The sequence below is a fragment of the Rana temporaria genome, chromosome 1 (genome assembly GCF_905171775.1).
Source record: "Rana temporaria chromosome 1, aRanTem1.1, whole genome shotgun sequence".
NCBI lineage: Eukaryota > Metazoa > Chordata > Amphibia > Anura > Ranidae > Rana > Rana temporaria.
This window is the reverse complement of record NC_053489.1, coordinates 638,501,978-638,515,664: the sequence shown is the minus strand read 5'-3', so window position 1 is coordinate 638,515,664 and position 13,687 is coordinate 638,501,978. Positions and strand designations below refer to the sequence as shown.

At 47.0% G+C, this 13,687-nt stretch overlaps 1 protein-coding gene across 8 annotated transcripts in view; it reads right to left on the bottom strand.

The window, feature by feature from the left end:
• Nucleotides 1-13,687, bottom strand: part of CPEB2 (cytoplasmic polyadenylation element binding protein 2) — a 155,025-nt gene that overhangs the window by 59,262 nt on the left and 82,076 nt on the right. For all 8 annotated transcript variants that reach the window (XM_040335445.1, XM_040335447.1, XM_040335446.1 and 5 more), the window contains one exon: nt 11,129-11,219. In XM_040335445.1, coding sequence (XP_040191379.1) covers nt 11,129-11,219 — 91 coding nt within the window. The remainder of the gene's footprint in view (nt 1-11,128; nt 11,220-13,687) is intronic.

The following is a 13,687-nucleotide window of genomic DNA, read 5'->3' as shown; positions in this document are numbered from 1 at the left end:
TGTAAATGTTAGCATTTATGAATCTGCATCTCTTAGCTTTCTGCAGGACAGAAGGTCTTCTTAATGGCTGGATGACTTGTCCAACCACGAGAACAGACCCAGCCTTTCTAAGTCAGCCGCCAGTGGTAGGAGGGCAATGCCACTTGGAGGCTTCATGGGAATACACAAGGAGAATTAGCTCAGATTGCTCCAACTTATGTGGAAATGCAAGCATCATTTTGCGGTTGCTGGCACCACTGGATGCACAGTAATGCCGAGTATACGCGATCGGAAATTCTGACAGGAAAAGTCCGATGTGAGCTTTTGGTCGGAAATTCCGACCATGTGTAGGCTCCATGGGAATTTTTCTATCGGAATTTCCACCAAGAAAAATTTGAGCGCTGGTTCTCAAATTTTCCAAAAAGAAAAGTTCTTGGAAAAATTCCAGTGTCCGTATGCAATTCCAACGCACCAAACACCATGCATGCTCGGAATCAAGTCTTCATTTTTCTTGGCTCGTCTTAGTATTGTACGTCTCTGCGTCCAAGACGGTCGGAATTTGGTGTGACCGTGTGTATGCAAGACAAGTTTAAGCCAAGATTCCGTCAGAAAAAAAATATCCATGTTTTCGTGTCGGAATTTCCGATCCTGTGTACGCGGCATAAGGCTCTGCACACATAGGTGCCGGATTCAAAAGTGATGCCCGGGCCTAACCTTCACACTTCATTTAAAACCTCTCCAGCCAGGGAAAGGCAAAAATTAAGCTTATACCATCGAGTACAACTTAACGCAAAGAAGCAGGAGCTTTGCCAAACACTCACTCATGTGTACAAGCTCTTTTTCAAGCCTTCCACTTTGCTCACCAGGTGTCAGGAACACACTGGCTGGCCCCTGTGGCTGCCTGCCTCCATCTTACTTTATGTGGTGAAGACTGATTATTTATTCCTTTGGATAGAGATTATATCTGCAAGTACCAGCCAAGGCAGTTTAAAGCGGAGGTCCAGTTAAAAAAAAAAAAAAAAAAATTTAAGTCAGCAGCTACAAATTCTGCAGCTGCTGACTTGTAAAATAAGGACGCTTACCTGTCCAGCATCCTGCGATGTTGGCACCCAAAGCCGATCTCTGCCTCGGCTCTCGGATGCTGTCTCTGCCATCTTCGGTAAGGGAATTGGGAAAGGAAACCTTGTGGCTTCACTTCCTAGTTCCCTACTGTGCGACTCGTGCTGCACAATGCCACTGGTCCCTGCCATCTTCTGGGACCCGTGTGTCTCCCAGAAGACAGCGAGGGGGGGCGCCGGACGTGGCGTAGACTCCCGCAGATAATGCAGGGGATCTATGCCCAGAAGTGGATGCAAATACCTGTCTTAGACAGGTATTTGCTCCCCCCTCCCCTGTGAAAGGTGCCAAATTTGACACCGGAAGGGGGGGTAATCCAGACAGCGGAGGTTCCATATTTGTGTGGCCCTCTGCTTTAAGGTACTCAACCAAAGAAAGTTCTGTAGCTTACATGTAGGATAGCACCAATGCCTTCCGTTTATGTTGTCCCAGTAGAACCTTATAAAACTCAGCACAGCCAGTAGTAGTCTGTCACAGAAAACTGCACACAGAACAGTAGCTTGCTAGCCCTAAGCCTTATTCACACGATACGATTGTTGGCAGGAGATTGTCTGACAGACTGTTGTCCTAAAATCTTACCATTGTACAAATTTCCGCCAACAAATGTTGGATGACAGGCTAGTAAATTTTCGGCGGACAACCGCTTGATGTCCGATTTTCGTATGGTCAGTACACAAATCCGTTGCACATAAGTACAAACACGCATTCTCGGAATCGATGCTCAAACACAAAATTAGAAGGGGCACAAGGGGTGGCGTGCAAGAGCTGAAATTCCTCGTATTACGTCACTGCGCTCGTTTGCGGCACAACAATTGTGTACCGTTAGTATGCAAGACAAGGTCCAGGCATACGACCTTTTGACAAAAATCAGACGCTCGCTTGGCCAACAATCGTACCGTGTGTACGACGCTTTAGGCTTAATGGGACATGTTACAGTCTCTCCTGAACGATTTAACTTGACAGAAAGTAACCAACAATTGAAAACGTTCGTTTTGCCACGTTTAGCCAAGTCGTCGTCCCCCCCCCCCCCCAAAAAAAAGTAAAAAATTCCAAAAGCCTGTAAATAAAACCTGGCTAAAGGAGAGTAACCACGTTTACAAGCTGTTACATGTATTTGCAGTTTCAAATGACTCTGAACATCCGTCCTGAACGCATTTTTTTGCTTTCCAAAAAATCCTTAGAAACTCAACTGCCTAAAAACTACTATAAAGCCCAGTGTACATGTACTGCTAAGAAAACAGAGGAGAGTTCAGGGGCAGCTGAAAAATACGCCCAACTGATCCTAAACCTCCATTTACCAGCAGGAGTGTACGTGAGGCCTTACACCATTAAAAATATTCCACAGCTTGAAGCTACATACAGCACCACTGGAAAAAAAAATTTGAAGAGTGATCCACATCAGCTAGTGGAGATCTTAATATTATGGTGAAAAACTACTGAATTATCTAAAAAAAAAGGAGGGGAAAGGGATTGCCCCTTAAAAGTCCAATGTGAAAGTCAAAGTCACTTACCGTATTTATCGGCGTATACCGCGCACTTTTTTGCCCTGAAAATCAGGGCAAAATCGTGGGTGCGCGGTATACGCCGATACCCGCGCAGAGTTTGAATACTGCGCCGACATATACCGAGCGCAGTACACTCGTGTATTGTCCGGCAGTCTCGGCTCCTCCCGCGCTGACGTCCTGGACGTACAGGACGTCAGCGCGAGAGTAGCCGAGCATTGCCAACAATACAGGAGTGTACTGCGCTCTGTATATGTCGGCGCAGTATTCAAACTCGGCGCGGGAAACGAGCGGGGGGGGGTGAAGATGCCGCAGGACCCGACGAAGAGGACACACGAAGCCGCAGACTGACGCCGGACCCGACGAGGCCGCCGCGCAAGACACCAAAACTAAGTACAAAAAAAACTTTTTCCACAGGAATTCGGGGCAACTTTAGGGGTGCGCGCTATACGCGGGAGCGTGCTATACCCCAATAAATACGGTATTTACGATAGCTTGCTGCTCCTCCTAGCTGAAAGTATGAAAAAAAGCCTCCGATATAAACTGCAACAAAAGAAGAACGTAGAAGGCGCAACCATCTAAATGTAGAAACGTATTGGGTTAAAAAGAATAGATGCACTTGTATATAATGCCTGGAAGTGGATAAGAACACAGCCATGTAGCGCTATTCTGGTGGTGTTCCTTTGGGGTGTTTTTATGATCTGCCTATATCATTACATTGAGTGCGTTTATTTTTTTAACCCTTTGTGCAATAAGTTTCTTTACTTGGATGATCACGCCCTCTGCAGTTGTCTTTTGCTGCGTGTTCAGAAGTCTGACTTGCGTGTTGTATCGCCACATGGTAAAATGGGCATGTTGACTCAATGCACCTGCTGCGCGGGCAGTGCATAGTTACGTAGTATATAAAGGTAGGAAAAAGTCCATCTGGTCCAAACTTGTACATTGCAGTTCCTATTATGAACGGCATCCTTCCAACATACTGTACAGTAGAGAAATTCACAACATACCATGGCACGCCACAAAAAAAAAAAATAATCAAACCATGGTGTTGTGGTTGTAGTGCTGCTAAATAAAGTTGTGTTTTGGCAATGAATGGGCACCACGATGGAACACAGAAATGTAAATGAGCCCTAAAAATTATTTCACATATGCCAGGGATTTTTTATTTTTTTTGCTATATAAAGAATACTTTACACAAATAAACCTGGAATGTGACTTTGCCAAGTGGCTGTCAGGTCCCAGCACTGTTCTGACATTCAGAAGGAACTGAAGCCAGACAGACAATATTTCTAAAAGGAGATCAGCAATGGCTGCCTACATATTTCCATTGTTATGGATTTCCATTATTCTGGCTGGCCACCTCTGATCCATTTTACACATTTAAGCCAAAGCTCCAATCTACGTTCATTAAGAGGAATACGGTTTAGTACAGGGGTGCCCAACCTTTTGAAGAGCAAGGGCCACTTAAGCAACTTGGTAACCAGTCGAGGGCCACAATGAGCGGAACGGGCAGATAACAGGTCACGGTTACTCTATAGGCCCTTCAATCCAACCAGATGAAAAGGGACGAATTCCCTTCCGTTTTTCGGATTGGAGGTACGCGGGCGTCAATGGAAATCTGTCGCTCTATAGAAGTGAATTGAGGCTGACATTTGGTTGGGCTGATCGTGTGAAAAGGGCCCAAGACTGCTTTCACACGGATGTGCTGCAGTTTACCCACACCGCGAGTACAGCATAGTGCACCCGTGTCTATCCTTCGGGTTAGCTGAACTTTGCCATAGACTCCACCTGTGGCAAAAGCCAGCGATGTAGAGGAAGCATCGGCTTATGGGGCTCTGCTAAGGAGCCGCTTTGTTCCTCTACCACCAGATTCATTCACAACACTGATTCTGTGGTATGGCGGGTCGGCAACCTGCCATCTGGTCTTGCCAACCCACCATTCCAGAGCAGGAGGTCGCGGGCCACATCAGAGGGCTCGGCGGGCCACATCAGAGGGCTCGGCGGGCCACATCAGAGGGCTCGGCGGGCCACATCAGAGGGCTCGGCGGGCCACATCAGAGGGCTCGGCGGGCCACATCAGAGGGCTCGGCGGGCCACATCAGAGGGCTCGGCGGGCCACATCAGAGGGCTCGGCGGGTCTTTTGACCATTGTCACTGGTACTAAAAGCAAAAAATTATAATTCCAAAACAGTATTCAATGGAACAGGAGTAGAGGACAAATCTTCCAATGGGGACACACTCCAGTTAAAAAAAAAAAAAAAAAAAAAAAAAAACCTGTCTGGTAGAGGTTTTCTATTTGGAGAAATCGGACATCCTGTTTAGACTTGAAGACGGGAAGTGAAGACAAATCTCAACAAATGGGACATATAACCACAAAACAAAAAATAAAAAAAGATTTGATGGAGTTTTATTTCCTAGTCAACCCAAACAAAGAAAAAAGAGATTTTTAATACAGCTTACCTGTAAAATCTTTTTCTTGGAGTACATCACGGGACACAGAGCGGCATTCATTACTATATGGGTTATATGGAGTACCTTCAGGTGTAGACACTGGCAATCTCAAACAGGAAATGCCCCTCCCTATATAACCCCCTCCCATAGGAGGAGTACCTCAGTTTTGTAGCAAGCAGTATGCCTCCCAAAATGGTCCTCAAAAAAGAGGGGTGGGAGCTCTGTGTCCCGTGATGTACTCCAAGAAAAAGATTTTACAGGTAAGCTGTATTAAAAATCTCTTTTTCTTTATCGTACATCACGGGACACAGAGCGGCATTCATTACTATATGGGATGTCCCAAAGCAATGCTTACAATGAGGGGAGGGAGAACATCTCCAAGACAAAAGGATTTAATTTAGAGATATACTCAAATCATAATAAATCCAACTTAGTTGAGAAAAATAATTTTAAATTTTAAATTTAACTCAAAAAAGAGGAGCCCCCGGAATCCGAGGGTCTCAAACTGCAGCCTGCAGCACTGCCTGCCCGAAGGCAGTATCAGTATTCCTTCTTACGTCCAACTTGTAGAATTTTGTAAACGTGTGGACAGAAGACCAGGTTGCCGCCTTGCAAACTTGAGCCATAGAGATCTGGTGGTGTGCTGCCCAGGAGGCGCCCATGGCTCTAGTAGAATGAGCCTTTAATGATACTGGAGGAGGCAACCCTTTCAAGCCGTAGGCCTGAGTGATTAATTGCTTAATCCACCTAGAAATGGTGGACTTTGCAGCTGCCTGCCCCTTCTTGGGCCCATCCGGTAGAATGAACAGCACATCTGTTTTCCGGATCTTCTTTGTAGCTTTAAGATAGGCCTTCATGGCCCTGACAATATCCAAGGTATGCAGCAACCCTTCCTTTCTGGAAGTAGGTTTAGGGAAGAAGGATGGTAATACCAAATCCTGGTTCAAATGAAAACTGGATATGACCTTCGGTAGGAAGGAAGGATGAGGGCGGAGAACGACCCTGTCCTTATGAAAAACAAGATATGGTTCCTTACAGGATAAGGCCGCTAGCTCCGAAACTCTTCTTGCGGAAACTATGGCAACCAAAAATACTAACTTCCTTGTCAGTAGAACCAAAGGAATTTCAGCCAACGGCTCAAACGGTTGTTTCTGTAAACTTGACAGAACAAGATTTAAATCCCACGGACAAAGCGGGGATTTAACTGGAGGTCTAATACGTAAGACCCCTTGAAGGAAGGTCTTAACCAGCGAGTGGGTGGCCAGCGGCCGCTGAAACCACACTGACAGAGCAGAAATCTGTCCTTTGATTGTGCTTAATGCCAATCCTTTATCCACTCCTAGCTGGAGAAAACTTAATACTCTATCGATGGTAAATTTGCGAGAAAGCCATCGCTTGGACTCACACCAGCCTACATAGGCCTTCCAGACCCTGTAATAAATCACCCTAGAGACCGGTTTCCTGGCTCTGATTAGGGTAGAGACTACTTTCTGAGACAGACCTCTACCCCTGAGAATCAGGGATTCAGCTTCCAGGCCGTCAAATTTAGATGCCGTAAGGCAGGGTGGAGGATCGGACCTTGCGATAGCAGGTCTGGCCGTAGAGGAAGAGTCCAAGGGTCTCCCACTACCATCTTTAGGATGAGTGAGTACCATGCCCTTCTGGGCCATGCTGGAGCTACCAGGATGACTGGTATGTGTTCCACCCGGATCCTGCGCAGCAGGCGGGGTAGTAACTGGAGCGGGGGAAACGCATAAAGAAGTTTGAACTGATGCCAAGGGCAAACCAACGCATCGGTTCCGCAGGCCATCGGATCCCTTGAGCGGGATATGAACCTGTCTAGTTTCTTGTTGAGTCTCGATGCCATGATATCCACGTTCGGCACTCCCCATCTTTGGCAGAGTGCTTGAAAGACTTGTGGATGCAGAGACCATTCCCCCGGCCATAGAGTCTGGCGGCTTAAGAAGTCCGCCTGAAAGTTGTCCACTCCTGGAATGAATATTGCCGATATGCAGGGCACATGCGCCTCTGCCCATAGGAGAATCAAGCTCACCTCTCTCTGAGCGGCTTGACTCCTGGTTCCCCCTTGGTGATTTATGTATGCCACGGCCGTGGCATTGTCTGATTGAATTCTCACCGGGAACCCCTGCAATTTTGACGTCCAAGCCCTGAGGGCTAGTCGAGCAGCTCTGAGCTCCAAGATGTTGATGGGCAACTGCTTCTCTGGCTTTGCCCAAGTACCTTGGCGAGTGCAACCATCCAAAATTGCTCCCCAGCCCGTCAGGCTGGCGTCTGTGGTCACTATCTTCCAAGCCACTGGGCTGAAAGACTTCCCCTTCAGTAGATTCTGAGGGTCTAACCACCAACACAGACTTTGTCGGACTCTTGATAAGAGCGGCAATGGGATATCCAAGGCCTGTGGCCTTCTGCTCCATGCTGACAGGATGGCTGCCTGTAGGATGCGAGTGTGGCTCTGGGCGTATGGTACCGCCTCGAACGTGGCCACCATCTTGCCTAGTAACCTCATACATAGGCGAATAGTCGGTTCTTTCTTGCTTAGAACCAGTAGGATTAATTCCTTGATGGCTTTTACCTTCCTCAGAGGTAGGAACACTCCTTGTTGTTCTGTGTCTAATCTCATGCCGAGATATTCCAACTGCCTTGTGGGCTGGAAAGCTGACTTTTCTCGATTTAGGACCCAGCCGAACCTCTCGAGGTATTGGACCGTGAGGGCCACTGCTCGCTCCAAGCCGGGAGACGAGTGGTCTATGACTAGGAGGTCGTCCAGGTATGCTAGGATCGTGACCCCTTGGATCCTTAGCTTGGCTAGGATCGGAGCTAGGACCTTCGTGAACACCCGGGGGGCCGTAGCCAACCCGAAGGGAAGCGCCACGAATTGGAAGTGACGCGAAGCCACCATGAAGCGTAGATATCTTTGATGTGGCTGATAAATTGGAACATGAAGGTAGGCATCCTTTATGTCTATGGACGCCATGAAGTCGTCCTTCTGGAGTGTGGCAGCTGCTGACCGCACGGATTCCATCCGAAATGAGCGGATCTTTAGATATGCATTTACCATCTTTAGGTCCAAAATTGGCCTGACATCTCCATTGGATTTTGGGATGATGAATAGGTTGGAGTAGAAACCCAGCCCCTGTTCCAGGACTGGCCGGAATCCGAGGCGGATCGTTTGGAATCCTCGACTCCTGGAAATGAGGAGGAGGAAACCTTAGGAAATCTAATTTGTAGCCTGTGGCCACGGAAGACCGTACCCATTCGTCGGGAATGCTGGCTTCCCAAATCTCTGAAAAGAGTCGCAGCCTTCCCCCCACCTTCGTGGGTGGGGGCGCCCCTTCATAAGGTTGGCTTGGGGGCTGGTTTTGCTGGTTTGCGAAACCACTGCCTTTTGCCTCTAACAGCCTGTCCTTGTGATTTGCTGTTGAAGCCGAAGTTTGCTTTTGCAGGAGGCCGTCGATACTGCTTGGCATTAGAGGGCCCCTGCCCAGGGGAATACTGTCGTTTAAACGCAGGCCCCTGAACCTTCTTCTTAGTTGGCAAGAGAGTACTCTTGCCGTTTGAAATGGTCTGAATGTATTTATCTAGGTCTTCTCCGAAGAGTCGTCCTCCATGGAAGGGGAACCCTACCAGGAGCTTCTTGCATGGGGGCTCAGCCTCCCAGCTTTTTAACCATAAGAGTCTTCTCATATGGATAAGGGATAACGATAAACGTGACGCTTGCTGGATAGAATCCTTGATTGCGTCTACCGTAAAACATATGGCCTTAGGGACATCCGAAAATTCTTCTGCCTGCTGGGCAGGAATAAGTTTAAGCATCTGCTTAAATTGATCCGATAATGCTTGAGCGACCCCAATCGCAGCCACAGCTGGCTGTACTACTGCCCCTGCAGTAGTGAAGGAGTTCTTAAGTAGTGCTTCCAAGCGCTTATCAACTGGATCCTTGAACACCTGTATGTTTTCTACAGGGCATGTTAACGATTTGTTAACACATGAGATGGCTGCGTCCACTGCAGGAGTAGCCCATCTTTTGGAAAATTTTTCTTCCATAGGATATAGGACAGAGAACTTCTTAGGTGGTAAGAAGATCTTATCTGGCTTGTTCCAATCTTGGAACAAAACTCCCTCTAATAGAGGATGGATCGGAAACACAGCATTGCTTTGAGGCGCCCTCAGTGAGCCCAAAGCTGAAACCGTCGATACCTGGAGATCTGGTACTGGCAAGTTGAATGCCCTATGGACCAAGTCCGACAATCCTTGAATCCACCAGCTCTCCCTCAGGGAGACTGCCCCAGACTCCTCTGTATCCGGATCTTCGATCCCTGAACCTACTTGGTCCTTGTCCAAGAGGTCGTCCAATTCCCCTGAGGAAAGGACCTCCTCTTCTGAGGGTCCGCGCTCGGGCGACGGAGATCTATTCCGCTTACTGCCCCGCATAGCTGCGGCTATCATTTTACCCATGCTTTTCTGCATCTCTTTTAAAGAGGTGAGTAATACCTCCTCCGTGACCATCTTAGGGTTGGACTGACCCGCGTCAGCTCCAGCCCCAGATCCCGATGGCCCCAAGGCTCCCTGTGGGGAAAGCAGCGGCATAGCTTTGTCCGAGACCTCAGACTCTCTGGGGGAATCCCCACCTCTTGTACCCTTGTTTTTTGATGCCATGGTACAATACCGAGGTACACCTGCTACTTATTGGTACCTGGGACTTATAAATAGTTAAATGCCCAAACACCTGTTTGGGGGATAAAAAATGCTTCCTCTCCCCTAGATGACACTTTTTTTTCAAAAAAAAATCTTTTTTTTTTTTTTTTTTTTTTTCAAATCTAGGAAAGAAAAAACATTCTGTCCCCCTGAGTAGTATTGCAAGAAAAACTATGAGATGGAAAAGAAACAGCCTATTCCTAGGCTTGAAAACAGTCTTTCTGAAGACTGCAATATTCTTTCTGGCCACTGTGTGTCCTCGGCGCCCCGTGCTTGCCGTTCTGGTCTTTCCTCCTCAGTTCCAAAGTATTGATGAGCTATATGGAACAAACAAGGAAGGGCCGCCCCTTCCTTAAGCCACTGACCCGCCCTTCCCCCCCAGCAATCTCAAACAGGAAATGCCCCTCCCGACAGGGGGGGGGTGGGGTTGGGAGGAAGGGACCTCTCTGCTCCAGCAAACTGCAGCCTGCAGCCTGGAACCATGAGGAGGTCAGCGTTTTGCCTGCTTTGCAGGCCGTGAGGAGGAAGACTGAATGGAGCATCGCCTGGAGGCTTGCAGGTAAGCACAGCTCTCTGACACACACATATACTTTTATATCACACAGGCCCCACTCAATGCTTTTCCAACACTACAAGGGAGGTCACATCTTATGGGGAATAATACATATAGAGCCATCCTATCTTTATGATATGTGACTAGTTTGCCAGATGCAGTGCATAACTTTAGGCATGTCCCCTGTGACCCCCCAGAAAAAACCTGCTAAGAACCAAGTTCCGCAAGTTTTCCCCTCACTTACCTGCTCCATGCCGCAGGACTTTGCCAAGCAAGAGGCCCAATCTTCCCCCATCTCGGTGGGGATGTCTAGACCTTCAGGCCCTGGGTTCCTATGAAGGATCCACTGTCCTGGGCCCATATAGCACTCTGGCAACAGAAACATTAGGCACCCAAAGGTTTCTAAGTTCTGGGCCCAGGGTCCAGCTCTCTAAAAAGAAAAGCATTATGGGCTATACCCCAAGGGTTTGGGGTCCGGTTACTGACCACTTTAGCGCTGAGGCTTTTTTGGACAGAACCGGTTAGCTCACCTAATCCCAAGGATGTGGAGGCAAGCTAAACCATGACTAACACCTAAGACACTGGCGGAAAAACTGAGGTACTCCTCCTATGGGAGGGGGTTATATAGGGAGGGGCATTTCCTGTTTGAGATTGCCAGTGTCTACACCTGAAGGTACTCCATATAACCCATATAGTAATGAATGCCGCTTTGTGTCCCGTGATGTACGATAAAGAAAAAAGATTTTAGCTTTAGGTAAACTTTAATATTATTGGCATAGAAAAAAAAAAAAGAAGCCAAGCGAAGACTCACCCTTCAGTGGATCATGCTCTGCTCTCATTATTTCGATAAGGGAGTTTTCTAAGGAGTGCATATTTAAACTGTCGTACATTCTGCTCCGATCCTAGAAGAGAAAACAGCTTTGTGTTAGGACTAATACTCTTATGAAAATTAGGTTTCAGTTTCAGTGAAATATGTTATTTTTTTTTTAGAGAAGGCTTTTTAAACAGTCACACATTTAGAACAATTAAAGACACTGCCATTTTGAATATTCAGGGCAGAGCGGCAGTGACTGCACATAGCCCATCAACCCCATTATGTATACTTAGGCTGGCCATACTCATCAAAATTCTGTCAAGCTGAACAACCTCCATCGATTTGGGTAGGCCACACACTGCTCAAAATTTGTCCGGTCCCTGGTAGACCAGTGTATGAAAATTTGTCCGGTCCCTGGTAGACCAGTGTATGAAAATGTGTCCGGTCCCTGGTAGACCAGTGTATGGCCTGCTCTACTCGACAGGAATCTTTTAATCAAATACTGTTGCGAGTATTTTCAGACAAAATCCGTGTCTGCAGGGTCCTATGGAGTCGTCCCTGCGTGCACGCTCCTGGCCGGGACTATAGGTGAATGCCCTACTCTATGTGCATCAGAGCTTTGGACAGCATGCCACTCTCCAGCTCCCGTCTCCATAAAGCTTTTTGATGGATGGCTGCGATGTCCCATGTCAACTGCGCACACAACTTGCTTTGGGGGCACTTGGATGAGGGAAAGAGCCAGGAGTGCCAGTGGGGAACCCAAGAAAAGGAGAACCGGGGCTGTTCTGTGCAAAACTATTACAGAGCAGGTAAGTATGACAAGATTATTTAAAAAAAAAAAAATACAAAAAAAAAAAAAAAAATTATCAAAAAAATCCCTTTGCAATCACTTTAGGGAATACAGCACTGATATGGTGTTTGCATGATAGACATATTACATTATGCTTGTCTAATATAGCACATCGCAGTATATATTCTTACATGCATTACTTGCTTTATTGACCTTTCCCATTTATAATCATCTGCTGAATGACTGCTAACAATCCTAGATCCTTTTTTCAAATCATTGAAAACTTGATACTGCGTATAAAAGCCATTTTTAAACCTGCTGATGTAATAAAGCGTCAGCAATCAGCCATTTGGCGGCTGGCTTGGGTACAGAGATTGTAAGTCAGGGTCCTGCTAGATGTGAATATATTTGGGCTTTCAAATCAACATTGACCATTTAAAATCTGAATGCTGCTAGCATTAGTACAGCAATCGAAAAGTAGATCATATTTACTTGTTTTAAACTTCACATTTGTTCCCTGTCATACAACCCAGGAAGCGTTCAGGAGGGGTGGAGAGGTTTTCTCAGCTAAGCACACCCTTCTACCAGTATGCCTGAGCTAAGGGCAGATAGATTCCAAGGAGTAAATGCTGCATGAAAAATGTACCTGTATTCAAGATGGCCCCAGCCAAAAATGCTGGGGGGTGGGGGGGATGGGGGGGGTTTTGGTTCTGCAATTTCTCAACAAAATAAACAGTGGAGACTTGGATGGATAGGGGGGTGTTTGCATTGAATAATAAAAATGAATTGGAAAGCATTTATGGTTTGTAGTCCTCAGATGAAGTTGTGCTTTAAAGGGGTTGTACAGGCTTGTTTTTATTTTGGAAATAGGTTCCTTTAGGGGCCCTTTCACACTGGTGCGTTTTTGCGGTAAAAATAGCACTATTAAAACGCTCATAAAACGCTCCCCATGCCCCCTCCAATGAAATGAATGAAAAACCGCTGTAAAAACGCGGTAAAAACGGAGCGTTAAAAATCGCGGAAAAAAAAAAAACACGATTTTACCACATTTTTACCACGTTTTTAATTAATTTCAATGGAGAGGGGCATGGGGAGCGTTTTAATAGCGCTATTTTTACCGCAAAAACGCGGCAAAAAAACGCACCAGTGTGAAAGGGCCCTTAAGCTAGTGCATTGTTGGTTCACTTACCTTTTTCCTTCAATTTCCCTTCTAAATGCTTTTTTTCTTTGTTTGAATTTCTCACTTCCTGTTCCTCCTCAGTAAACTGTTCTGGCTGACTAACCCCCAGCCAGAACGGCTCGGATGGTGGTGGAAAGCTTACTGAGGAGAAACAGGAAGTGAGAAAATCAGACAAAGAAAAAAAACATTTAGAAGGGAAATTGAAGGAAAAGGTAAGTGAACCATTCAAGTGGAGGTTCACCCTAAAACAAAATATATAACATTACATCCAGCATACTAACGACATGTACAGTATGCTGGTATTTTTTTTTTAGGCTGCAGTGTCCTCCCCGCTGTCGCTCGATCCCCGCGCCGAGTTTGAACACTGCGCCGGCATATAACGAGCGCAGTACACTTGTGTATAGTCGGGCAGGCTCGGCCCCTCTCGCGCTCACGTCGCGGGAAATTGGGGATCGGGCGGCAGCGGGGAGGACATTGCAGCCTAAGGACGCCAGACCCGACGAAGGGGACACCCGAAGCCGCAGACGGACGCCGGACCTGACGAAGAGGACACCCAAAGCCGCAGATGGACACCGGACCCGACGGG